The sequence below is a fragment of the Mustela erminea genome, chromosome 1 (assembly GCF_009829155.1).
Source record: "Mustela erminea isolate mMusErm1 chromosome 1, mMusErm1.Pri, whole genome shotgun sequence".
In the NCBI taxonomy this organism is placed as follows: Eukaryota; Metazoa; Chordata; class Mammalia; order Carnivora; family Mustelidae; genus Mustela; species Mustela erminea.
The window spans coordinates 5579957-5606590 of NC_045614.1; the positions used below are offsets into that span (position 1 = coordinate 5579957).

Here is a 26634-nt window from a genome sequence, read left to right on the forward strand (position 1 = left end):
GTCCATTTCGACTAAAAGAATACGATCCCTGGGATCGGAGATTAGGTTACAGAAAACCGTGACTTCTGTCTTGCTGGCCCTCTCGTACACCCGTGCACGTCCGCTGGCTGTCGTGTTGGAAGCTGCGGGATGCCCACTTGGCAAACCCTGCAGAAGGCCGCCAGCCGGCGGTCCGTGAGAGACGGAGGCCCTCCGTCCGACAGCCGGCCAGGGACTGAATCCTGCCAACAGCCGCAGGAGTGATCCTGGAGCAGAACCTCCGCACCGTCAGGCCTTGAGAAGATGGCTCGCAGACCCGTGAGACGCTCTGAACCAGGGGACCAGCTGGGCCATGCCAAGATGCCCGACCCCCAGAAACGGTGAGAGCATCCAAACTGATCTTAAGCCATGACATGGTGGAAAGATAAAAACAGCTTAATTGGGGCACCTGGGAGGCTCAGTCGCTAGGCATCTGCCTTTGGCTCGGGTCATGATCCCAGGGTCCTGGGATCGAGCCCCGCATTGGGCTCCCTGCTCAGCGGGAAGCCTGCTTCTCCCTCTCCCACTCCCCCTGCTTTGTGTTCCTGCTGCTCTTGCTGTCTCTCTCTCTCCGTCAAGTAAATAAATAGAATCTTAAAAAAAATATAAATAGGGGCCTGGGTGGCTCATTGGGTTAAAGCCTCTGCCTTCGGCTCGGGTCATGATCTCAGAGTCCTGGGATCGAACCCTGCATCGGGGCTCTCCGCTCAGCGGGGAGCCTGCTTCCTCCTATCTCTCTGCCTGTCTCTCTGGCTGCTTGTGCTCTCTCTGTGTGTCAAATAAATAAATAAAATCTTTAGAAAATAATAAATAAAGTAAAATAAAAAAATAAAAATAAAAATAAATAAATAAATACAGCTTTATTGAGGTAAAACGGATATGCAAAATCTGCAAATCCTTAGCGGATATAATGTGACAAGTGTGAACCTACGCGCACACCGATGACACCATCGCCACAATCCGGTAACCTAACCCTCGCCTCCAAGGTTTTCTTGTATCCTTTGTTTTGGGGGTGTGGGGTGGAAGAACACCCAACATGAGTTTCTTAAAACTGAAAAGAATTTTTTAAAGATTTTATTTCTTGGGGCACCTGGGTGGCTCAGTGGGTGAAGCCTCTGCCTTCCGCTCAGGTCATGATCCCAGGGTCCTGGGATCGAACCCGGCATCGGGCTCTCTGCTCAGTGGGGAGCCTGCTTCCCCCCTCTCTCTCTGCCTGCCTCTCTGCCTACTTGTGATCTCTGTCAAATAAATAAAGAAATAATCTTTTTAAAAAATAAAGATTTTATTTCTTTATTTGATGATGGGGCGGGGGGGGGGGGCAGGAGAGCCCAAGCAGGGGGAGTGGGAGAGGGAGAAGCAGACTCCCCGCTGAGCAGGGAGCTGGATGCGGGGCTCGATCCCAGGACTCCAGGATCATGACCTGAGCCGAAGGGAGACACTTAACTGACTGAGCCACCCAGATGCCCCTAAAACTGAAAATTTTTAAAGTGCACAATATAGCATAGAGAACTGGAGGTCCTGTGTGCACAGCACAACTCTAACACTCACCTTGCTTAACTGAAACTTGCACGCACTGAGCAGCACCTGCCCATTCCCCCACCCCCTAGTCACCCGGAACCACCACTCTGCTGTCATTCTGTTTTGGAAGAATCTGTTCCATGGCCATGGTGAAATAATAGTGTTTCTGTGATAATCCCAGCCCCAAATCTTGACCTTCGTCGATGAACACTGCATGCACACACACTCCCAAGGACAGGCTTTCTGGATGCTTCTCCAGAGGGCAGCTCCCTGAGTGCCTTGGTCCTTGTCCTGCTCTTGGTCTTGCCATGGCCTTGCCCAGTGCACACTCAACCACACAGCGCTGGGAAGGTTGCCTGCATCCTGCCACCACACCAGGCATCCTGGAGCACACACACGGCTTGGTCTACTGATCAGGGGAAGGTCTTCTTCGTCAGCTGCACTGGGGGAGTGCGGGGCGCTAAACCACACACAATGATGTCTCACAGCCTGGAGTCTTAAAAGTCCAAGATCAAGGTGGTGGCAGAATTTGGTCGTTGGTGCAGGCTCTCTTCCTGACTTAGAGAGTGAGCGAGTGAGCGAGCGCGCGAGAGAGATCTTAACCAATTCTTTTTTTTTTTTTTAAAAAGATTTCATTTATTTATTTGACAGACAGAGATCACAAGTAGGCAGAGAGGCAGGCCGGGGGAGAGGTGGGGAGCAGGCTCCCTGCTGAGCCCCCCCCCATGCAAGGCTCCATCCCAGGACCCTGAGATCATGACCTGAGCCGAAGGCAGAGGCTTTAACCCACTGAGTCACCCAGGCGCCCCAGATCTTAACCAATTCTTGAGTGTACAGGACAGGATTGTCAACTACAGAGCCCACTATTGTAAAAATTTGGGGATGTTTCCCAAATCTGGGTGTCCCCCTGAGGCAGGGGCTGTGCTATCTCTGTGTTCCTCCAGGCTCCTTCCGATGTTGGTGTACACAGTGCCGCAGCGAGCGCCCAGCCAGACTGCTGCTTACAGAACTAGGAGCTAAGGAACGGGTGTGTTTTAAGCCACGAACTTGATGGTGAGTTGTGGTGCAGAAATGGAAAAATAACATCTCACCACATAAGGTCGTTGGAGAACTTAAACGAGACACAGCACGCACAGCACGTCCTACGGCGCGTCCGGGTCAGGAAATCAGCGACTATTGGTATCACTGACCACCCACTGCGTGCCCAGTACAAACCAGCTGGAGCACGTCGCTGGCCAGGAAACCTCAACTATTTCCCCATAGGGGACCAGGGTGATGAATGCAGAGCAAGGTTCTCTGCCCACACCTGCCGGGCTGGAATAATGCCTGGATGGATGGACACACCTACCATGTCCCCTGGGCCCAGCATGACATTTGCCAGCGGCTGCCCTCCCTTCCCCATCTCCTCCCCACCCTCCCTCAAGCTCTTGCAGCCCAGCAGCTCAGCATGTAAATACACTCCTCCCTCTCCCATCACAGACATCATAAAAGATGGAACCTTTGACCAAGCCAGCAAATGGAGTGTCCCCCGATTACATCATGAGCCTCCTGTTGGCGCGCAGTCGAAAACACGCATCACCTATGGGACCTCTTGACAACACAGGAACTAATCATGCTCAAATTAGTCACCTTCAGAATGTGGGGCATGTTTACAAGACAACAGCCCTTCCAAATGCTCGGTCATAAATGATCCCTCCCCGCCAAAACAAGGGGACTTGTATAGGTTTTTTTTTTTTTTTTTAAAGATTTTATTTATTTGTTTGACAGATAGAGATCTCAAGTAGGCAGAGAGGCAGGCAGAGAGAGAGGAGGAAGCAGGCTCCCTGATGAGCAGAGAGCCCAATGCAGGGCTCGATCCCAGGATGACCCGATCTGAAGGCAGAGGCTTTAGCCCCCTGAGCCACTCAGGCACCCCAGGGACTTGTTTAGATTAAAGAAAACTGAAGGAGGCATGACAACCAAAGTGACACTTGATGGAACCTTGGATTTTTCTTTTTTGAAAAGCTACAAAGCAGGACACCTGGGTGGCTCAGGGGGTTAAGCCTCTGCCTTTGGCTTGGGTCATGATCCCAGGGCCCTCGGATTGAGCCCAGCATCGCGTCGGGCTCTCTGCTCAGCCTACTTCCCCCTCTCTCTCTGCCTGCCTCTCTGCCTACTTATGATCTCTGCCAAATAAATAAATAAAATCTTAAAAAAAAAAAAAAGCTACGAAGAGAAAATTGGGGAAGGAATACTGGAGAGTTTTATTTGATTGATTTAATTGCCAATAATGACTGTCTCAGGTTGATAAGGGCATTGTGGTCTGGTAGAGAATGCCCTTATCAGAAATGTGCTTAGGTATTTTTTTGTTAAGATTTTTTATTTACTGGTGCACCTGGGTGGCTCAGTCATTCAGTGTCTGCCTTCAGGTCAGGTCATGGTCCCAGGGTCCTGGGATGGAGCCCCTACCGGGGGCTCCCCGATCAGCAGGAAGCCTGCTTCTCCCTCTCCCACTTTTCCTGTTTGTGTTCCCTCCCTTGCTGTGTCTTTCTCTGTCAAGTAAATAAAATATTTTTTTAAAAAGAGATTTTTTACTTATTTATTTGAAACAGAGAGAGAGAGAGAGGGAGCAATGCAGGGCTTGATCCCAGGACCTGGGGATCGAGACCTGAGCTAAAGGCAGACGCTAAACGACTGTGCCATCCAGGCGCCCCAAAAGAGGTATTGAAGGGGAAGTGTCCTGATGTCTGCAACTCTCTTTCAAAGGTTTAGCAAAACAAACAAATCTGCTTGTATACATTTGTGTCGATACATATAAGAGATGGCAAGGGTCAAAATGAATCTAGAGGAAGCGTCTATGAGTGTTCATTATACTGTTCTTGCAACTTTTTTGGTGGCTTTTAAATGTCTCAAAATGAAAAGGTGGAGAAACACAGCACCCTCAGGCCTCCCCATATGTTCCTCCAGCTGCCATCATTTCTCCCGCTACACACAGCAAAGATTCCTCAGCGGTGTCCATGCCTGCTCTACGGGCCGGCTGAGTGTTTACTAATGGGCCCTCTAAACGAGCCAAAGCTCAAGATCTGTAGTGTCTGCCAATTCCCGTGGTATAAATACTCCCACCGTGGCTGATTTTCAAGCCTTGGATGTAGCGTCACGGAACACGGAGTTGATAGAGGATGCAAAAGTGCACAGGACAGCATTCCCAGCATCCAGATGTGACTTACGTAAATACCTCCAGTAGCACAGCTAGCGACACGTGGAAAAATAACGAGAAAGCGCTGCGTTTTGAGTATTTATTACCTTTGCCTCAATACGATCCATGTGATGGGGAAGTTTACACATGAACTTTTCAACAACGGCTGTTTGACAACTAGCTCCCAGATTCCTAAAAACTTGACAATTAGCTCTCGCCGGCCAGTACAAGTTGACTCCGGCTTACCTCTGTTAAAAAAAAAAAAAAAGGAATCTCAACCCACTGAAATCTGGCTTCCACCATCACCGTTCGACCAGAATGCCCTTGCTTCTCACCAGGGACCTCCGTATTGCAAAGTGCCAAGAATGACGGATCCGGCCTGGCTATGCCTACCTTGCCCGAGTGCCCGAGTCCCCGGCAGCATCCGACACTCTGCGCGCCACCTGCCTTCTCTGAGGTCCTCCAGGTGCTCTCCCTACCTGTTGACCAGTCCTGCCCAGTCTCCTTCCAGGGCTCTTCTCTCCACTTTACCCTCGGCCTTAGAGATGCACATTTGACACACTCCCGGGTGCCCTGATCCGATCTCATGGTTTCAGCTACTATGAAGAAGCCCTGACCTTCTTCTCAGCAACAAACCTATATATCCCAACCACTTAACTAGTTGGCTCTTCTTGGAGTCAAGATATTTCAGACAAATCCAGAGTGGATCGCAGACTCCCACCTGGAGGTGGAGCTTCTGAGAGACAGAGAACTGTCCAGCCCTGAAGCTAGAGGGAGTGTGTGTTGCCTCCCTTTCAAGTCCCACAGACCTTATCACAGTTTAAAACCTCAACAGGCTACAAGAGGGCAAAGGCAACACGCGCGGACTTCCCCACCGTCCCCATCCCTCCCAGACTCAGACTGCGCGGCCACGTCAAGGTACCGCCACTTGGTGGCGGCATTCTCTAAATGGCAAATAGTGTCCAGGAGCTAAAAAGACAAAAGGCCTGATCTTCTTCAGGGCCAAGTGTGTCAAGTCACACGGAATCCGTGGAGGAGTGGCGTCCACCCGGCCTGGTCTCAGCTTCACCTTCCTGTTCTGGACTAAAACCAACAGGCGCTTTCTCAACGTTTTGCACAAAGTGGGCTCCTGGGCTCTCGCTTTGGAGCAACTCACTTGCCCTTCTGTCGGTCCCTCTAGGCCACTGTCAGTGAGACCCAGGGTCAGTCACTACAGGGCCGGCCCGCGGGCCCATCGGTCAGAATCCAACGGAATCCGTCCTTGCAGTCAGCCGCTGCCCTCGTCCTTCCAGCCGCGGCAACCCCGCGTGATCTGCCGGAGAGCTCACCGCTCGCGACGCAGCACCCCCTCACGACCCGCCCCTTCGCAGTCTTATCCAACCATAGGTCTCCGCTTCAAAAAAAGTGCCCGCCCCCCGGGTGACATCCAGTACCAGGCCCCGCCTTCCAAAATCCTGCCCTATCAGAGGCCTAGCTGTCTAGGAATTTCCCCCCTCATTACGCTCCGCCCTATGCCACACCGCTCTCCAAGGCTCCGCCCTCCCCGGGAATGCTGTCTAGTCATAGGCTGTTTCTTCTCCGAAACCCCGCCCCCAGAGCCGGCTTTTCCCAGGCCCACGCCGCGCCACATCGACGCGGCGGGTGACGCCATCGGGCCGCGTCGCAAGAAGGTCACACGGGATCCTGCAACATGGCGGCGGCGGCGCTGTGGGGAGGCTGGTGCGGCTGCCCGCGGGTAAGTGGACGTGCGGGGTTAGGGTGGAGATGGGGGGCGGGTCCAGGGAGCTCCAGGCCTGCGACCTCCAGGGCCTTTTTGTCCTCAGGCCTTTGGCCCCCTCCGCCCTCCCTTGGGCTCGGCGAGAACCTTGGGGTTGGGGCATTGGGTCGGCGGAGGCCGGGCCCGGGATCCCGGAGCGAAGCTCGTGGGCCGGGGCAGAGCGTGCCGGGTCGGAGGCCGCCATGGGCGGAGCCGGGCGGGGGGCGAATCGCCCCTCACTTCCCGATCAGACTCCACGTGCATCGGGGAGTGAATGGTGGCCTGGGCACCCAGTGGAGAAACAGCGAGAAGTCAGAACACCGTGACAGTCACGGCTCGCGTTTATATGCCAGGTCCTCTACCAAGAGCATTTCCTGCCTCGCTCCTCCTAACCCTCCGTGTGAAAGTGCGGCTGGTAGTTCTCGCCCTGGCTGAGAGCTTGGGTTCACAGGGGCGGTGGGAGTTGAGGTGTGTATAGCTCGCTCAGAAAACAGTAGTGCTTCATGTTGTTGGGACTGGGGGAGGAAACCGCGGCTCAAAAAGGTTAAGCAACCTGTAGCTGACCTGGCCAGCACCCTGGGTCAGACTGACGGACAGAGCTGGAATGCAGGGAGGAAATGTCTCATAGGGATCCTAGTGTGGGGAGAAAGAAGCTCTCTGATTCAACGCTGGTTTTTTTTGGGGGGGGGGGCTGCTTGTCTTTTGAGTCAGGGCTGAGAGATTGAATCTCTACATGTTTGGATTTGGGCACAAAAACTGGTGGGGAACCAACCTCAGGTTTGGGCATACTGTGGGATTTCTTTCCTAAGTTAGACAGACCATTTCAGACTGTTGCTGAAGTCAGTGGCTCCAGGATCAAAAATGTAGGCAGAGAAGAAGAACTTCCTTAAACTCTTGGGAGTTGCTCTCTCTCTCTCTCTTAAAGATTTTATTTTATTATCTGGCAGAGAGAGAGAGAACAAGCATGGGGAGCAGCAGGCAGAGGGATCGGGGAAAAAAGCAGGGAGCCTGATTCAAGGCTTGGTCCTAAGACCCTGGGATCATGACCTGAGCCAAAGACAGATGCTTACCGACAAAGCCATCCAGGCATCTCAGGAGTTACTGTTTTTAAAAAACAATTTTTTTGGTAAGTTTATTTATTTAAGTCATCCCTATCCCCAGCATGGGGTTCGAACTTACCACCCTAAGATCAAGAGTCTCAATCTGTTCCAACTGACCCAGCCAGGCATCTCAGGAATTACTCTTGAGCTATAGGAGATGGTGACATTTGAGATGTTGCTTAAAGTTCCTGGAGAATGGAGGAGTGACACAGAAAGGGCCAGAGAGTGGAAATGGAAGCGTGATTCTGCGGGGTCACTGACATCAGCATACCTGGCTTAGCTTTGAGTGCTAGGGTTCAACATTGAACAAGACCTGCACAGGCCCTTCTCTTATGGGGCTTAAGTTCTTCATTTGGCGGGAGCAGAAATGCCTTTTATATGACATTAAGAGTATCTTTGCTCAGGTGGGTCCCCTCAGTTGTCCCGCTGGCAGCCCAGCCCTGGACCAGGACATGGTAGGTTTGTCCCAGGGTTGTGCCTGGACCAAGAAGTTCTCCGTGTTTTACCTCTGAAAGCCCAGGTCTCTGCTCTTCCAGGGCTGGCAGAAAGGGGGTAGGCTGTGAGAGAAGACTGCTTACTGCCAGCGTCGAGGCTCTGGGTGCCCATTTCAGGCTCCGGGATCAAATCAGACTGGCATGATTCGCCTTCTTCCACTGTAGGTTGGCCTTTCCCAGGACTCCTCTGGTTTCCCCCAGGTTCAGAGGCAGGAAAGTAGACATGGACTCTGGAGGTGCAGATCCAGTGTCGTCTTTTCCGCAAGATTCCACTGGCTTCTCAGAATTTAGCAAGATTGCCGAGCGACTAGCATGCGGCACAGGCATGCGGTAAAAATTGGCAAATCAGTCTTGGGCGACCCCCCTGCTTTTTAGTGTGGCCTACCTGCTTCCCTGTCAGTCTCTTACCTGTATTGGGTCTTTTCTCTCTTCTCGCCCAATTAGAGATGCCTCGGCAGTGGGGTCCAGTTCCTGTCCAGCCACAGCCTGCTGCCGCTACGCCACCGTACCTCTCAGACGCACTGGCCCGGGAGAGAGCTGCCCGTGGTGAGTGACTCAGAATGCCGGCAAGCTGAGGGCAGGGGAACGTCTTCTGAAAGATTAGGTCTACGTGACAGGAGAGAGGGCCTCAAGTGTTGCTCACACTGCCCGGGGCCGCTGATAGGCTGACATTCCACAGCTAAGCCCTTCGAGGTTGCGGAGCCCAGTGTGCTGGTCCTCTCGGGAGGAGCTCCAGCCTGATGGAGGGGATGACGTGTCGGCTCTGATGGCTGGGAAGGCGTCCCTGGACTCTGCTGAAACCCACCTCCCTGCAACTCTTCCCTTTTCTCTGTGACAGCCCTCCAGGCATTGGAGCAGAGTCACCCACAACGGGAGCTTGGTTTCCTGTTTCTGTTGTTCCTCACGACCACATTTTCTAGAGCTTTTGCCCTTCCCTTCATACCTCTTCAACCGTGCTTCTTTCTGTGGGTGCCTCGCCGCTGTTGGGAGGAAAGCCCAGAAGCTGACCTACCTCCCCAGACCCACACGGAGTGGCGGGGGGCAGCCCACACCCTACCGTTCCCTCTGGGTTTCCTCTCAGCACTAGACTCTCTCACATAGACCGTGGTGCAGTCCCAGACAGTCTTAGAACCTGGACCACCCCCACCCCAACCACCACCAGAAAGCCTGGCCAGGCTGGCCCTGCGGCTTGATGGGGGCTCGGGAGTCGGTCACCCTGAAAGTGGGAAGGCGGGCCGTGTCCACGGCGGTGCACTGGCACACTGTGAAAGTGCCCATGGTCCCATGGCATGACTCCCTCGCGTCGCTGTTCAAGCATTCCCTTTTCGGAGCCTACTCTCATGCTTGCGGCAGAGCGGAGATCCGAACCTGGCCTAGTCTGACCTTGAAGCCTGTGTCTTGGGCAGTGGACTGACTCTTGTTCTTGGAGTGGGGCCTTGGCCTTTCTTGTGGCCTCCCTAGGCTCTGGCTTCTGGGTTTGTCGGGTTTTCCTACAAGAGAGACCCCTGAGCTTCAGTTCTTGGTGACAGTGATCCTGTGGGTCGATGAGGGAGGTTTGTGCCAAGCCCTGGGGTGACACGTGAGTCCCAACTTTGGACTTGAGAGTGACCCCCAAAGGAAGCAGTTGTTCCGGCCCCAGAAGCCCAGGGAGCAGGGTCCCATGCCAGCTTCTTTGGGATAAGGGGCCACGGAGTCCTTTGAACTCCAGTCCTAGGACAAGGGCCCCTTTGGCTGTTGACCTTCACCTGAGGTGAGCACATTTGAGTCCCTCTGAGGATTCTCACCTGTGCCTCTTTCTTGTCCAGGGTTTCCTCTGTTGGAGAAGGAGCCTGGTAGTTTGTTTTGTTTTAGAATAGACTTTATTCTTTTTTTTTGAGATCTTATTTATTGATTTGACAGACAGAGATCACAAGTAGGCAGGGAGGCAGGCAGAGAGAGAGGGGGAAGTAGGCTCCCCGCTGAGCAGAGAGCCCGATGTGGGGCTCCATCCCAGGACCCTGGGATCATGACCTGAGCCGAAGGCGGAGGCTTAACCCACTGAGCCACCCAGGCGCCCCAGAATAGACTTTATTTTTTTGTGCACTTTTAGATGTACAGAAAAGCTGAGCAGGAAGTACAGAGAGTTCCCATCAGCTCCCCCTCCCCCTCTCCTCCCACCTGGGCACAGTGTCCCTGTGAGGCGTCTCTCCATGAGGCGCGTTTGCGTTAGTGGAGCGCGGTAGCTACGGCTGATGAGCCAGTATTGATCTGTAATCATTACCTGACGTCCGCGGTTTACCTCAGGGTTCGCTCTGCACATTCCTGGGCTGAGAACAGACGTCTGCTGCGTGTCCACTGTCATCATGTCCCAGAGAGTAGTCTTGGTGCCCAGAAACTCCCGTGGGCTCTGCCCATTCATCTCCCCCGCCAACCCCCACCAACGGGCCCCTGATAACCACTGATCCTTTTACTGTCTGCATGGTTTCACCTTTTCCAGAAGGTCCTAGAGCGGGATCATACCGTTTGGAGTCTTTTCAGATCCGCTTCTCTTACTTGGCGGTATGCAGCCAAGGTTTCCCTGGGTCTTTTTTATTTTTTTTATTTTTTTAAAGATTTTATTTATTTATTTGACAGACAGAATCACAAGTAGGCGGAGAGGCAGGCAGAGAGAGGAGGAAGCAGGCTCCGTGCTGAGCAGAGAGCCCGATGCGGGACTCGATCCCAGGACCCTGGGATCATGACCTGAGCCGAAGGCCGAGGCTTTAACCCACTGAGCCACCCAGGCGCCCCTCCCTGGGTCTTTTTTAAATTGAGATGTCATTGAGATATGACGTTGTGGCAAGCCACTGCATCTTTTCATGGCTTGCTAACGCATTTCTTTTTATTATTGGATAATATTTTATTGTCCGGACATTTCACAACTTACCACCTGATGCTTTTTTATTTTTTTATATATATGTTTTCTAAAGATTTTATTTATTTAGGAGAGAGGGAGTGACAGAGTGTAAATGGGGTTGGGGGCAGAGGGGGAGGGAGAGGCAGACTCCCCACTGAGCGGGGAGCCCAACTTGGGGCTCCATCCCAAGACACAGGAATCATGACCTGAGTCAAAGACAGATGTTTAATTGAATGAGCCCCCCCCACAGGCACCCAACCCGATGCTTTTTTGATTTGACTTTTGTCACTCAGGAAAGAGGTAGCTGTTCATTGTGAAACCCGTATCGGTGCAGAGGAGAAAGTACAAACCCTTTGGTTTTTTTCCCATTTTTTTCTAGTCCAGATCTTATTCTTCTGGAAACAGGAAAGGCTTTCTCTCTGGCTTGTTGGATAACATCAAACAAGAATTAGCCAAAAACAAGGAAATGAAAGAAAGTATAAAGAAATTCCGAGATGAGGCCCGCAGGTTGGAAGAGTCGGACGCGCTCCAGGAAGCCAGGAGGAAATACGTGAGTCCCTCTGCTGCGCGTGTCCCCCGCTGGGACACTCGCTTCCCGCGCGGTGCCCGTGTGGCAGGGGCAGGCGAGGTCACTGTGCTGGCACTGGGGGGCGAGGGGACAGGAGTCCGCCACCAGCCCTCCGTTTCCGTGGTGAGACAGAGCGCGGCCTGTGCACACCGGCAGCGCCATCCTCTCCCGGGAGCTCGTGAGCAATGCTGGGTCTCGGAGCCCCCCAGCTGCAGGATCCGAGTGTGAATCCGCTGGGCGCCCCTGGTGACCGTGGGAGCAGTAGGCTTGAGACGCGCTCTCCTGAGAGGCGCTCGTGGCTCTCTGAGTGAAGTGGGTAGAAAGCGGGTCACCGCACTGCGGGTGTCGTCATTGATGAGCAGCTGCGAGACGCCTGCCACGGCGAGCGGGCTGCACCGCCTCTGCCACCCAAGGCCTGGGAGGTGGGGCAGCCCCCCACCCCGTCTCAGCAGTGGGCACCCGCTCTGGGTCTCTGGGCTGTTTGTTCTCTCGGCGCCCTCCCGAGCCATGCGCAAGGTCTGCTCCATCTGTGGCGGATCACCCTTCCTCTCCATTAAGGAAGGGAAGGGGGCTGAGGGGTGTTTTGGGAGCAGGGCCAGGTGGGACCGTGGCTGTGGGGGATCCGGCAGGGGCTGGCAGCTGCAGGGGTGCCGAGTGAGGCAGGACCATGTCAGTTAATGTCAGATATGGGGGAGGGGTGGGGGAGGGGATGGCTCTCCCTTGCACCTAGCGAGAGAGTGGAGGGTCTCCACGGGTCAGCCTTCCGGCTGCTGAGCCCGCTGGAGAGGCTGTGGGGCAGTGAGAGGCCCCCGGGGCGGGGGAAGGAGCCTCTGAGAAAACACTTCTTTGGACCCTCCCCTGTAAGAGAACTGTGGCGTCGTAACCAAAAGAAACACCATCCCTACCGTAGAGAACCATCGAATCGGAAACCATGCGGACGAGCGAGGTGATAAAGAAGAAGCTGGGGGAGATCTCGGGCACAGTGAAGGAGGTAATGGTCTCGGGGCCCCCACGCTCCGCTGGCCTCGCTCCGGGGCCATCTGCTGGCGCCTCTGGGAGGAGCGCGGAGCGGGAAGCCGCAGGGACTCGCCAGGGCGGGACTTGGCCCAGGCGATCAGTGGCCGTGGGCGGCGAGAAGGGAAGAGCGTGCCTGGTTGGCGGCTTCCGGAGTTCGGCTGCAGGGCGCCCCCGGGAAGGAGGGTGAAGTCAGACTAGCCCACGTGCCCCGCAGTTTACCACTTGGGTGAGAAGCTTGCTTGCCGCTGGCAAAGACCGAAGGCGAGAGGAGGATTTTTTTCTTCCTGTCGAAAAACTGGGAAGCGCTGCTTGGCCCCGCAGGCCAGGGTAGAGACGGGAGGGAGATGCTGCGGCCTTCCTTTCCGGGGCTTGTTTTGCTTTTCTCTGTTCTGGGCAGGAGAGAGGGTCAGGCCAGTGCCGTGCTGGACGCAGGCTCCTCCCCTGTGTTCCCAGGCTGCCACTCCTGCCCGTTCTGGGGGGAGCCCAGCAGACCTGGTGTCTAGCCCGGAGCCCAAGGGCCCAGCACCCTGGACATCATACACGGGGGACCTGAGTCTCGGGGCCCCGCGGGCCAGATGCTCACCTGTTCCTGCCCTTGGGAGGGCTAGACCGGCCTAAGTCTGGGGGAGCTCGTGCGGGCCCCAAGGGGCGCTATGCTGACATCCCCCTCCCTCTGTCTCAGTAGAGTCTTGACGAAGTCAGTAAAAGCGACCTTGGCCGAAAAATCAAGGAGAGCGTGGAAGAAGCAGCCAAGACTGCCAAGCAGTCCGCCGAGTCAGTGTCCAAGGGCGGGGAGAAGCTGGGGAAGACCGCCGCCTTCAGAGCCCTCTCGCAGGTGGGTCAGGCCTTGCGGCCGGGGTGCCCTTGCCTCCCTCGGCCTGCTCTGAATCCAGGAGCCAGAGCTCCCAACTCGGAGCGCCGCCCTGGAAGGGGGAGCCCCTGCCCGAGGCACCGGGTCTGTGCTCCACTCGAGGCCGGGCAGCCTTGGGCGAGCGAGATGCTCTGAGCTGCTGGCTGTCTTTGCTTATGGCCCTAAACCGGGGACCTGTTGCACTCCGGGTGACTGGAAGTCCTGAATTCGTTCCCCATCACCTGTCGAATCTTCCCTTGGCTGGGTCCTCTCTGGCCATGGGGGTCCCAAGATAGAAAGCCCATGTTTCTGCTCTCAAGGGGCCTGGGGGACCGGCAGGGATGAGCAGTTCCTGAGCGACAAGTGAGGGAGGACTATATAGGGAAGAGGCCACCGGTGGTGGGGGGGGCAGGCTCTCCAGAGGGGGCGCGCATAGCCCCCTGCACGCAGCCAGAGCCCCTGCCTGGGGCTTTGAGACGGAGGCCGAAGAAAAGCAGGTTCCATCTAGAACAGTCCTGCTGTCCATGCAGGGAAGTCAGGCAGGTTACTCTGGGCCACACGACCTCAAAATTGGGGGAGGCCAAGGCCCTGGGTTGCCATCAGGCCCTACACTGGGGTTCCCAGTGCACATGCACAGGCCCGCCGTGGTGGTCCGCAGTGTCGGGAAGGTCCTGGGTGCCCACTGCGTGGTGGGCTGCTTTCCTCCAGGGGGTGGAGTCCGTGAAGAAGGAGCTCGACCAGAGTGTGCTGGGGCAGACTGGGCCCTATCGGAGGCCAGAGCGGCTCAGGAAGAGGAAGGAGTTTGCGGGAGAGAAGTTCAAGGAAGAGAAGGTGTTCGAGCCCAACGAGTAGGTTTGGCGCCCCGGTCCCCTTCGAGCCCAACGAGTAGGTAGCAGACCTGTTGGCGCCCCGGTCCCCCCCGACCCCCCGCGCCGTTCGTTCCCCAACTGCTTTACTGCTCTGGAGTTCCTGCTCCCTAGTGCATCTGGGGGAGAGGGTGGGGAGGGGGGAGGCAGGAGGCTGAGAGCTGTCCGGCTCCACCCTCCCCTCCGGGCCGGGCGGGAGGGAGGGCGGGCTCGGGTGCTCCCCCGCTCACCGCTGGCCCCGTCTTCCCTAGAGAGGCCCTGGGAGTCGTGCTGCACAAGGACTCCAAGTGGTACCAGCAGTGGAAAGATTTCAGGGACAACAACGTGGTCTTTAATCGTGAGTGTTCACATCTCCAAGGCTCAGCTGACAGCGTGGCCGCGACAGCAGACGCTTCCTGAGTGTCCCCCTGGGCTGGGCACAAGCCAGATCCCCCCACTTTACAGAGGAGGAGACCAGGGTCCGAGGGGACCAGCCACTCCCACAGGCTCACCCAGCCAGTGAGCAGCAGAGCCCTGGCCGAGCACAGGCCAACAGTGGCCAGCCCCGCTCACGCGGGCAGCCCGGGACATCTTGGGCCGGTGGGCCAGGGACCCTGCCGTGGGGGCCGTCACCCGCCACTGTCATTGCCAGAGCTGTTGCCAGCAGCAGGGCGGCCAGGCACACCCGCCTCGCTGGGGCCACGGCTGTGGATTCCACCATGAGATACTCCCCGCTTGGGAGAGCGCTGGTGCGGCGCAGCTGGCCAGCTCGCGGGCCCGGCTTGCTCTGCTCTCCTCTGGGGTGGGGGGCCTCCCAGGGGCTGCACACCCTTGTCCCTTGTCCTGTGAGGCTTGCTAGAGGCCTGTTTCCTGTGGAGGGAGAGCGCCAGGCAGCGGGGCGGCCCCTCACTGTTCACATAGCCCCCTCGGCCCACTGCTGGGGACACAGGCTTGGAGAGGGCGCCCCATTTACCTTTTCTGCTCCGAGAGTGGATCTCACAGGGGCCCCAAAGAGCCCTCGGAAGTCGTGGAATAGAGGCATCATTTTGGAAGGGCCCCTGACCCTGGCCCACGTCCCCACAGGGTTCTTCGAGATGAAGATGAAGTATGATGAAAGCGACAACGCACTTATCCGGGCGTCCCGTGCGCTGACGGACAAGGTCACGGACTTGCTGGGTGAGTGGCTTGCCCGTCCTTGCCACTGGGGCCGGCCTCGGGAGGGCCGTGGGCCCTCGACCCACTCCTGGCTCGGCTGCCTCCAGGGGGCCTGTTCTCCAAGACCGAGATGTCGGAGGTGCTCACGGAGATCCTGCGAGTCGACCCTGCCTTTGACAAGGAGCGGTTCCTGCAGCAGTGTGAGAACGACATCATCCCCAACGTCCTGGAGGTGGGTCGCCCCTCAGTGGGCCCTCCCTGTTCTGCCCTGCTTCGGTCACCCAGGGCTACGCACAGCACACAGGCTGCGGCCTGATGGGGCACTGTGCCAGGGGCAGACGGCTGTCCCGGCTTCAGAGGTCTGAGTCCCCCACGCCTGGCCTTTGTTTGTCACGCACCTCTGGGAAGGCACCCGGGGCCGCCCGTGGGCCCTGCTGGTTCCCACGATGGCAGCTGCTCTCTGTCTTGCCTTGCCTGTGGGGTGCGTCTGCTCCCGGGACTGAGTTCCCCATCACGATGTCCGGCAGCAACTCCTACCTCCCTTGCAAGCTGGCCTGGAGCCTCCTGCCCGGCTCCGTCGTGCTCACTGCTGGAGGCGGTTCCCTCAAAGCTGCCTCGAGTGGCCGCCTGGGGCCTTTCAGGAGTTGGGGACACGGTGGCACGGGGGCCAAGCCACAAGGAGGACCCTGAGGGGGCTTCCCTCCGAGGTGTCCTCTCTGTGGGAATCCTGGTCCCATCTCCTAGCCCCTCTTTCTGGCTCAGAAGCGAGGAGAGAGCAGTTGGCTCAGGGTCCTGCCACAGTGCACCCTCCCCAAGGCCCGTGCCCGAGGTTGGTGGCCTTTTCCCTGCCATGTTGGTTCCTTTAGCCCCAACGATGTGGCCGGACCCGGGGAAGGTCCTGATGAGACCACAGAGGGGCCCTGCACTCCCTGATGGGTCCCTATCCCGCCGCCTTCCTCCTCCATCCCAGTGACCTTCCCAGGGTCCCCTCCCCCTCCGATTTCCCAGGTCCCTCAGGCCAGTCTGGGCGGGGCCGGGAGGCTGTCGACATGGAGCAATCCCCAAAAGCAGCGGTCCGAACACAGATGAAAGGTTTCTTCCACGGGAGCCTGCCTGTGTTTACCCTCGGGTCCTGGGCTCCGGGTCCTGGGCTCCTTCATCGCCTTCTGTGGGTGTGGCCCTGCCTGTCAGTTCCTGCCGAGGCCTCCCCCATGCCACCTGGAGGCCACGCCCGCGTCCCTGCCTCTGGGCCTGTGAGGACCCAGCGGGGCAGAGCTCCAGTGCGAGAAGGCGGCTGCTGTCCTCCTTGGCTTAGTTTCCCGGCCGGGGTGAGCCCGCCACGATGCCACCTTCCTCTGCCTCTTGCATGAGGCCTTTGGGACCACCCTGGGCTTCTGGGGGTCAACACACAAGGCCCTTGGTCCCTGGGGCCTGACGGGGCACCTGCTGCCACCGCCCAACCTGAGGGCCCCTTCTCCCCAGCTAGAGTCTTTAGTGGAGGGCCCCCCCACCTGGATCGTCCCTTCTGAGACTCAAGCTAACTTTTTTTGGTGTCCCCTTTTAGGCCATGATTTCTGGAGAGCTTGACATTCTCAAAGATTGGTGCTATGAAGCTGTGAGTACTTCTTTCTTTTTATTTTTTCTAGTTAGGCCTAAAAAGGATCACAGCCTGGAGATCTGCTTGGGCAGGACAGTCAGAGAAGGGCACGACAGGGTCTGGTGTCCTGATTGTGGGGAGACCCCGGGGGCCGGGGCTGGGCGGAGAGGGGCTGCGAATAGCCCTGGGTGTGTGTGACCTTCCTGTCCCTGGGCCAGAGTCCATCATCACGCGCATGTCACAGGCGTCATGAGGAAACAGCACGAACACAGATGCAGCATTTGCAGGACACGAAGCTCTGATGGGACTCATTAGCTGTTCTCACTTCAAGTTCCCGAAACACAGATCAAAACAGACGGTGATAGATTTCCCGCACGGGGAGGAGCCGCGTGTCCTGACAGGGCCTGATTAGGCTGCCTGGAGTCGGGGCTCCGGGTCCCGGGGCTGCACGGCGCCGGGCTGTGGACGGCGGGCCAGCCCTCCTCGGGAGCACACTGTGTCTGCCCCGGGCCTGGCAGCCTCTGCGTCCCCGCAGGGCTCTGGCCGGCCACCTCGGCTCACCCTGCTCACTCCCTGACCTGTGTCTTCATGGGGCTTTTTTTTTTCCCGAGCTTATTTGTATTAAGCAATCCAGAGCCTTTTTTGGCTGATTCTATTCTGCTTCCAGCTCACAAACAACTTGGAGAAAGCAGAGGAGAAGATGTCAGGTTTTTTTTTTTTTTTTTAAGTACTCCTCTGCATGGTGACTAATCCAGCAGACATTTCTGAGAGTGGGGGTGGCGGGTTTTTTTTTTTTTTTTTTTTTTTTAAATACTTTGGGTCCATTAGGATGTGGTTGATTATCTTTGCCAGAGAGCTGCTGGTGCCCCAGGAAATGCACTTGAAATTGCAGGTGCTCTTAGAGAGGGTGTTTTTTAAATGTCATTTTTTTTAAAGAATCACACCAGAAATGGGAGTGGCAGCGTTTTGGTTTTTTTCTTGGTAGATCATTTATTTCCATAAAAAGTAGGTATGATTGGAATGTCTTCCATCATAGTTGCTGAGTCCAGAGAAGGTTCCAGAGGAAAGCTGCAAGGCTGCCCATGTCCCGGGCCTGGGCGCAGGCTTGGGGAGAGGGCTGTTGGGGGGCGCCGCTAGCCCTGGGGAAGAACGGGCTGCCTGCAGCCAGCAGCTTCTCAGAGGAGCTGGTCAGCGAGGAGCAGGCCTCCCGGGCAGCCCATGTCAGAGTAGCCGCGGATTAGGGCAAATCCTAGAAAACGCGTTTGATTCCAGGCCAAGACTCAGGACTGTGAATATGGGCAAGTCCAGGATCAGCCAGAGAGGCCTCACCGGACGCCTGGGCCTGTGGTTTCAGATCCTGTAGCAGGAAAATTACCAACCCTTCGGGGCTACCACTTGTAGTTCATGGTTTTGATGCAGCGCTGCCTTTGCTGTGAGGGACGGGGCTGTGCTTCGGGCCAGCAAATGGGTGGCAGCAGCTGGCTGCTCGGAGCCAGGCTCTTGGCATCTGCCACTCCTGGCATGGCAAACCCAGGTGCCAGGAGCCGTTGCTGGACAGTGCCGGGGCCGAAAGCACGGAGCTCGGCTGGCGAGCCAGGGAGAGTCTCCCAGGCCTGTGCACCCGGCCCCGTGGGGCGCCGGCCCCGGGGCGTGCTGGGGACTACAGGTGTGCGGCTTCTCATTGCAGACCTACAGCCAGCTGGCCCACCCCATCCAGCAGGCCAGAGCGCTGGGCCTGCAGTTCCACTCCCGCATCCTGGACATCGACAACGTCGATGTGAGTGTGTCTCCCTGGGGGTGTGCCTGGAGGAGCTGTGGCACGGGCAGGTGCTTGGGTTAAGGGACCTCCAGGGTCCCTTTCAGTGGGAGCCTGTGGTGGGAGAATGCTTAGGCAGGTGGCAGACACACTGGATGCCTCTGCCCTGACCTCGGGGCCCCGGAAGGCAGTGTGTGTCCCTGCACCTTTACTGGGAAGGGTGGGCGCTTTGTCAGGACCGCTCAGGCCCCCACTGCCCCTATGGGGAGCTGAAGACACGCCAGCGCGTGCTTCCCTCTTCCCTGCCTGTGTGCAGAACTGGCACCTCTGGGAGGCCTTGATGTGTGCGCCCAGCCCACGAACTGGGGAGGCCACATGGGTTCTTAGCAGTTGGGACTTGGGCTCACCCTGGGAAGGACCTTGGAATCCCCCACCCAGAAACTGGCGACGCTCAGGCTCCTTCTGGGGCCTGGGCAACAAGGGGCACAAAGGGAGTGCTGGGGCTGCCCCTGCAAAAGGGAGGAGCAGGGAAGGGGTGTGGCCACTCTCTGAGCACCGGCCCCGCCCCCCTCGCCCAACAGCTGGCCATGGGCAAGATGATGGAGCAGGGGCCTGTGCTGATCGTCACCTTCCAGGCCCAGCTGGTGATGGTGATCAAGAACCCCAAAGGCGAGGTGGTCGAGGGCGACCCGGTGAGTGAGGGAGGAATTGGAGCAGGACGGGTGGGTGGCCGCCCTCAGCTCCCTGCGCTCTGGAGCCAGGAGGTTTTATGACTGCAGAAGCAGCAGGGCTGGGCCTCCAGAATTCGAGGGCCCTAGCTGGGCCTGGTGGAGGTCAGAGGGTGACAGAGCTGTCTGAGTTGCAGCCTCTGGAGCCCAGAGCCAGGCTTACCGCCCGCCGCCCCACTCCCTGGTCCCTTCCAGTGTCCCCTCTCTACAGTCCCTCATCCCCAGCCCTCACCTTCCCCACCTCGACAGGACAAGGTGCTGCGCATGCTGTACGTGTGGGCGCTCTGCCGAGACCAGGACGAGCTCAACCCCTACGCAGCCTGGCGGCTTCTGGACATCTCCGCCTCCAGTACGGAGCAGGTCCTCTGAGCGTGGTGGCCATGACTGGGGGCTCCTGGGCTGGATCAGCACACAGTGGACACCCGGAGGACTGGTGTCTGCCCACAGCAGTTAGACCTTTGGGGACAGGACTGTTGGTTCTCTACCAGGGTGACTGGAAGCAGCTGGATGGGGAAGGGCTGGCAGCCGCAGAGGGCTTCTCTCCACACTGCGGGCCCATGCTGCTCCTCTGCCCTGTGGGGCTGCTGGGCGAGGTCACTGCGGTGCACAGGCCAGATGGTGCCAAGGGGCCCCTGCCCAGGGATTCTCTGGGGGCAGGACGGCAGGGCTCAGGCCCCTGCCACTCAGAGTGGCCCACTGGCCACTTCAGCCAGGCCATTTTGGCTTTGTTTTTTAACAGTGCCCTTATTACCCTGTATATATGCCTGATATTTGGACATAATAAAAGACCAAAGTGCAGGAAAGCAGCTCGGGTCGTCTGATGTGTCTGTCACTTGGGGGGGCGGGGGGAGCTGGGACTGATGATGGGGTGGTGGGAGCTGGCCAGGAGGCCACAAGGAGGTGGGCAAGGTCACTGAAGGAACTGTGGCCCTGGAGGAGCAGCCTTGCCTGGTCAGGACCCTGCTTCCCCTGTGGTGGGATGGGGGGCCGTGACACAAGAGCTAGGGAGCTTTTCAGTAGGCCGGCTGGGATTTCGGAGGGTTGGGGTCCCCAGAGCTGGAGAAGCTGGAGTGCTTTTTGGAGGCACTGGGATCCGCCCCCGCAGGACGTCTGGTCCAGGGGTCCATCGCACAGAATTGCGGGGAAGGTGCGGAAGTCGGGCTGGGCTGCCTGGATGCTTCTGGGGTGGGGTGGGCGGGGTCCTGGGTGCTGAGGCTCCCCGCGGCGGAGGTCTCCCAGGCGCCTCGGGGTGGGAGCTCCGTTCTCGCCGAGTCCGGGGCGGGGTCGCGAGCCCGCGCACCGCTCCCTGCGCAGCCTCCGCCCCCCGCGGCGGCCCCGCCCCCCGTCGCCATGGGAACAGCCGCGGCGGCCCGGCTAGCGCGCGGCTCGCCTGCCTCGGTCTCCGGCGCTCCAGGGGCGGGTGGGGTGGGCTGAGCCCGGGGCGCCGCCGCCGCCACCGCCGCTGCCGCCGGGGAGAGGCCGAGAGCGGAGCCGGCTGGGTCCCGGAAGAGAGCGCAGCCACCGGGCGCACGGTCCCCGTCCCGGTCGAGACCAGGGTGAGGGGCGCGGCGGGGCGGGGGTGGTGGGGGAGGGGTCCCCGGGACGCCGAGAACAAAGGGAGAGGGGCGGGGGACAGGGCTTCGCCCCGCTGCGCCGCCGGGCTGCGCGTTCGCACCTGTTGTGCGCGGGCCAGCCGGGTCCGAGCTCCCTCTCCCCACTCTCAGCGCCCCCACCTGCGCGCACGGCTGGAGTTGGGTCCCCGCGTGCCTGTGGCGGCTTGCCCGGGAGCCGGGCTTGGGCGTAGCCAGGGGGACAGAGGCGCGGGCGGGGGCTGGGTCCGGACAAGGTCAGGGGGCGGTGGCGGGAGAGGCGGCGCAGGGGGCGGGAAGGCGCATCCTCATCCCAGCGCCCCCGGCCGGCTCCTCTTCCGCAGGGCGCGCGGCGATGTGAGCCATGAGCGCGACGTGGACGCTGTCCCCCGAGCCGCTGCCGCCGTCGACGGGGCCCCCGGTGGGCGCGGGCCTGGACGCGGAGCAGCGCACAGTGTTCGCCTTCGTGCTCTGCCTGCTCGTGGTCCTGGTGCTGCTGATGGTGCGCTGCGTGCGCATCCTGCTCGACCCCTACAGCCGCATGCCCGCCTCGTCCTGGACCGACCACAAGGAGGCGCTCGAGCGCGGGCAGTTCGACTACGCGCTGGTCTGAGCCGCGCGGGGCCGCTCCCCAAGGGCGGACCCGACGGGGGCGCAGCCTGGCAGGGGATCGCGCTCAGGACCCCGCCCCATCGCCTAGCCCGAGGTGGGAGGGCGTTAGAGGTCCAGCTCCTCCCCCTCAGACCCTTCCCATCTTTCCTCCCGGCCCGGCCGGAGCCCCACTTCGTGCCTTTATCCCGCCCCGTCCTCGCTCCGTAACTCGACAGCTCGGCTGGCCCCCGACTGGGAAGAGGCCCCCCATCCCCACCCCAAGGCGTATAGGTGGTTCTGCTATTGTCCTGTCGCCGAGCATGAGTGTCCCGTCCATTCCTGGATGCGGGGGACCCGCGTGTCCCCCCTCTCTCCCCTGTGGTCTGGCCACCCTCACTCCTCCGCCCCCAAACCCCCCTTAGTGTTGAGACGCTTCTGCGGGGCAGTCTGTCCTGCGCCCGCGTCGTGGAGGCTGCCATACCCACGCGCCCCGCGCGGCCTGCCCCGGAGTTCGGGATCCGAGAGCACCGATGGCTGCTGTGTGTCCAGGACGCCCGGCACCTTCGGTGGGAGGAGTGCGGGCAGGTTCTCCCCAGCACAGGTCAGCCCCCCCGGCCCTCCTTTCGCTTCCCGCGCTTCCCTCTGAGCCCTCCTCGCATCCCCCGGTGGCCTTCCCCAGCCCTTCTGCCCGCTCCCTGCCTCCGAGCGGATGGTGTCAATAAAAGCTATCGCTGAGCGCTTACTACCCGCCCAGCCGCGCGTGACCTGTTCCCTCTGCAGGACCCGCAGTGAGCCCTCTTAGCATCGCTGCCCCATGGCCGGGGGACCAAAGTCAGGCAGCCGCAGGGACTAGCCTGCACGGTGCTGAGTGGCAGGATTCCAGCCTGGCTGCAACGTGAAGCCGGGTCTGACTCGCACATGCTCTTCGTGGCTGCCCCACGCTGCCAAAACAGCCAGGCGGCGTTTGGGGGGGACTGGCCTGTGAACTAGCTCTGTTCAGCAACGTGCATCGCTGAGATCCACCCCCCCCTTTCTTTCCCTTGACTTGGGAAGAACCGGGGGAGGCTCCGTGGAAGTGGGGGGCCAGGGAGGCCCGCTGAGCCAAGAAGTGGCAGGCTCTCCTGGCACGGACCACAGCTGCACCCCAAACCTCTCTCAGCCTGGTTCCTCCTGCCCACCCTCCACGTGCGCTTTGGAAGCCGGGGGCCCGGCAGCAACCGAGTGGGCTGGCTGGGCTCCACACCCGCCGGGAGACGTGGTCTGTGCCCCAGGGAGCCGTGCGCAGCGTGCGGGGAGAAGCAAGCGCTTCTATAAAAGGCAGGCTGTGTGACTGCACGGGCTCTGCGAATGCCATTCACCCGTTCCCGGAGGACTAGTTGGGCTGCGGGGGGCGGTGCTGTGCTGTGGGAGGACACCCGGCTCCCGGCCGTGCGCTCCGCAGCCTCTCCCTGAATCTACACCCTCAGGCAGGCTGGGGAAGGGGGACCCCTTGCAGGGAGACACCGCCGCACTCCCGGGCATTTGGGACCTTTGGCAGGGGCGCAGCATTTCCTCCCCCAGCCCGGCTCCTCCCTCCCTGTCCCCAAGGCCCCTCCACCCCCAGCTCCGCCTCCCTCCCTCCCTCCTAGCACCTCCTCACTTTGCTAAGGCCACCTGGGGGGGGTTGCTCCCCTCTCTCCGAGCTCCTGCACAAGCAGCCGCCCGCCTAACCCTTGACCTCTACCTGGGGCCTGGCTCCCCCTCCTGGCTTCTCTTCACCGGCGTGAGGTGAGTCACCTGCCCCGAGAGCCTGTCAGGCTCAGAACTCATCCTCCACGCAATCAGCAATCACCGAGGGTCCCCTTCACGGCCAGACCAAGGTCACTCCCCGGGGCACAGAACCAGACCTGGCAGTGGCGGCCTCTACTGACGACTGGGCCTTCCTTCCGGCCTGCCCCCCCAGTTCAGCCTTGAGACTTAAGGCTCCCTCAGTCCTGTCTGACTTCTCCCTCTGGCACTTCGGGCCTCCACTCCCATCATTCACTCACAGGAAAAAGGGAGCAAGACAGACTGACAAGAACTTTACTCACAGGATGTAGGATGCAGATGTTGGACAGGACAGGAGCTCCCCCCCTCCCGCTTCCCCCACCTCAGTTCCGTGGCCAAACCCCTGTACAACCGTGCCTCTGTTTAGGAGACCCCTGCCGTGTTGGTCACCTTAGAGGCCAACCCCTGCTGCCCACCATGTCAGGGACCTTCCACCGTGACAGGATCCTCCTGATAACCCGGGGCCAGCCCAGGCAGCACTGAGGGCCGGGGGGCTCGCAGATGTCTGCTGTGTCCTCCGTCCGCTGGGCCTTCACCTAGCAGGGCCGGCTGCCTGGCCCAGAAGTTCCAGGGGCACCAGGAACGGGTTCAGGGGGCAGACCCCAGCTGCTTGCCAAACAGACCTTGGCTCCCTGGGCCTGGCGTTCTCGGGGGCCTGCAGCTCCGCCTGGCTGGCCTCCTCGTGCCCCTGGGCGCCTGTCCCGGCATCCTCAGCTCCGGGCGCCAGGCCCTCAAACGCTGGGTCGGGTTGGGGGGCTGTCAGGTGCGCGTACATATCCGACAGGTGTTTAACCAGGGCCTCGCAGGGGAGGCGGAGCAGCTCTTGCGGAAGTGCCAGGAGCAGGTCCAGGACCACTGCTGCCTCTGGTGATGGACACAGAGGGCTGGGGTGAGGGCAGGGCAGGTGTGCTACCTGGGGCTCCCTCCCTCACAGCCCCTGTCCGTTAGTCTCACCAGCTGCAGAAAGCTCAGGGCCATGACACCTGCGGGAAACAGACGACAGGTACTTGTAGATCTTCTCGAAGTCCACGGAGAAGTCTGCTTCTGCCGGCGCCGCCGCCGCCGCCGAGGGGTCAGACAGGGATGCAGCTGCGGCCTCCGAGGCGGGGCCATTCGTCTTCGGGGCGGGGCCAGGAGTGTCCGGGCTGGGGTCCTCCCGCCCGCCAGGGGCGCTGAGCAGCAGTAGCTTTCCCCGCGCCTGTGTGGACTTGGGGGGCTTGGAGTGCAGGAGGCTGACGGGCTCCGTGGCGGCGATGGTGAGTACCTGGCAGGAAGGGAGATCGGGGAGGGGAAAAGGGGGGAGGTCCTCCTACAGGCCTCTCTCCTGCCCTGCACCCCGCGGAGCCGTCCACCTCCACCCGCTCACCAAATGCCCCCTGTTGGACGTAACATGGAGGGGCTGTCGCAAGCAGGGTCACTGAGGCTCCGTGTGTTCAGTGACTGGCCAGCGTCACAGGGCGGGCAAGAGGAAAGGCCCGGCAGCCCAGTCCCCCTTAGCCTTGCGCGCGCACCACCCTCACCCGGCCTGCGGGATGGCTGTACCTGTGAGAAAGCCACAGTCAGGGCCTCCTCCAGCGGGCCTGTTATCTTCTCTGCCAGATCCATCCATACCTGGAGGGGGCGACAGAAAGGCCCACGGTGGGCCTGGGGACCCACCCTCGGGCGTCTCCAAGCCCTGCCCCTCCTGGGGACCCCCTGAGGTTATTTCACTCAATACCCACATCATGCCACAGAGGCCGGCCTCGGAGGGCCTTGTCCTGCCTCACCTCGATGGGGGCCGGTGTCTGTGTTTCCCGGCGCCTCCGTCCCTGCGGGCCACCGGGCTGCACCATCTGGATGGCCTCCCGGACCACGCGGCTCTTGAGCTGCCGCAGGAAGTCCCGGATCTGGAGAAGAGAGGAGGCGGCCGAATGGGCCTTCTGGGCGCCCAGGGCTGGAGAGAGAGGCCAAAGCCTACCGCCTGCTGCGGGACCGGCACTGCTCCCCAGCCTCCCGCTACCCCGGTGTGACCGGTCTCGGGGACTCTGCCCCGGGGTTCGGGGCCAGGCCCCAGGTGTGACCAGCCACAGGTGTAAGGCCCAGGACAGCTCCGCTCCCTCCCCGCAGCCACGGCCCACCCTTTGCTAAGTACTACCTCGCTTCACCCACTCGGCCCCGTTTCCTAGCTCTCACTTCAGCCTCACTGCCCCGGGGTCCCGCGACTCTTTCCGCCCTGACCCGGCCTCCATCCACTCGGTCTAATCGAAGTTCGACCCTCAGCCTCTCGCACGCGCTGCCTCTACCTCGCCCCGCCCCTCAGCCTCCTGCATGCCCCGCCCACGCCCAGCCGCTCCTCCAAGCTCGCCCCGCCCCTCAGCCCCGGCCTCCCCGTCCCGCCCCTCGGCCTCACGTACGCCCCCCCCCCGCCCCGCTCACACCCCGCCTCCTTTCCAAGTCCCCTCGCCCCCATCCTCGCGCTCGCCCCGCCCCTCCGCCGCCCGTATGCCCCGCCCACGTCCTAGCCCAGTCTCCAGCCCCGCTCCCTTCCCGGGACCGCTCACCTCCGCCTCGCTGCGGCCGGGCAGCTCCCGGGCCAGCTCGGCGGCATCTGGCTCCGGCTGGCCCTGCCGCGCCTGCAGTAGTCGTAGCAGCTGTCGCTTCTCGCGGGCGCTCCAGGCCGCGGGGCCGGTCACCTCGCCCAGGTAGCGCGCCGGGGCCGCTCGCCGCCGCTGTGGAGGCTTCATGCCGGCAAGGGCGGTGTCTCCGCTCCGGCCCGTTTCCCTGGTAGGCGGGGCTACGGAGGCCGCTGGGGTCAGAAAGCGCGGCGCGGAGGCGGAAACAGATGGGGGCGTGGCTCCGCGTTGGTGGCCCAGGAGAGCGGCGTAGATGGGAGATGGAGAGACTGGCCCGCGAACTGAGGTGGGGGCACATGAGACACCCCCCCGTCCGCATTTTATCTTATCCGTGAACTGGAGCCGAAACCATAGATCTCCTGCCGTCCCTCCATTACGGGACTAAGTCTTGTAAAACTCCTACTGTGTGCTTTGCTTCTCCAAAAGGGGTGGACCCTGGCAGGAGGGCAGCTGTTCAGTGGTAGCCAAGAACCTGGGTTGTGAGGTTGGCCTGCCCGGAGGATCTAGAGCAAATGGTTTGGCCGAACCGAGCCTCAATTTCCTCATTGTAAAATGGAGCTAGCAGTCCTGCTCCGGAGAATGGA

At 59.9% G+C, this 26634-nt stretch overlaps 3 protein-coding genes across 4 annotated transcripts; 2 read left to right on the forward strand and 1 right to left on the reverse strand.

Moving 5' to 3' along the window:
* Nucleotides 1-6338: 6338 nt before the first annotated feature.
* TIMM44 (translocase of inner mitochondrial membrane 44) lies at nt 6339-20258 on the forward strand. Its single transcript, XM_032309310.1, has 13 exons — nt 6339-6446; nt 8506-8607; nt 11316-11486; nt 12415-12495; nt 13207-13356; nt 14080-14219; nt 14489-14574; nt 15300-15392; nt 15479-15603; nt 16936-16986; nt 18656-18745; nt 19306-19416; nt 19702-20258. The coding sequence occupies exons 1-13, from the start codon at nt 6402-6404 to the stop codon at nt 19819-19821; spliced, it is 1365 nt and encodes a 454-aa protein (XP_032165201.1). The 5' UTR covers nt 6339-6401; the 3' UTR covers nt 19822-20258.
* Nucleotides 20259-20788: 530 nt separating this feature from the next.
* Nucleotides 20789-22385, forward strand: CTXN1 (cortexin 1). The gene is made up of 2 exons (XM_032309356.1): nt 20789-21008; nt 21386-22385. The coding sequence occupies exon 2, from the start codon at nt 21406-21408 to the stop codon at nt 21652-21654; it is 249 nt and encodes an 82-aa protein (XP_032165247.1). The 5' UTR covers nt 20789-21008; nt 21386-21405; the 3' UTR covers nt 21655-22385.
* A 1291-nt stretch (nt 22386-23676) lies between these two features.
* Nucleotides 23677-26228, reverse strand: SNAPC2 (small nuclear RNA activating complex polypeptide 2). 2 transcript variants are annotated; one of them, XM_032309346.1, is made up of 5 exons: nt 25979-26224; nt 25205-25324; nt 24981-25049; nt 24393-24702; nt 23677-24302 (listed from the first exon to the last, which is right to left on the reverse strand). In XM_032309346.1, exons 1-5 carry the CDS (start codon nt 26159-26161, stop codon nt 23971-23973), a joined length of 1014 nt encoding a protein of 337 aa, XP_032165237.1. In that variant the 5' UTR covers nt 26162-26224; the 3' UTR covers nt 23677-23970. The 2 variants fall into 2 exon arrangements, with proteins under 2 accessions (XP_032165237.1, XP_032165244.1); XM_032309353.1 differs by lacking the exon at nt 24981-25049 and adding an exon at nt 24805-24980 and having other exon boundaries at nt 24187-24302; nt 25979-26228.
* Between the last annotated feature and the right edge of the window lie 406 nt (nt 26229-26634).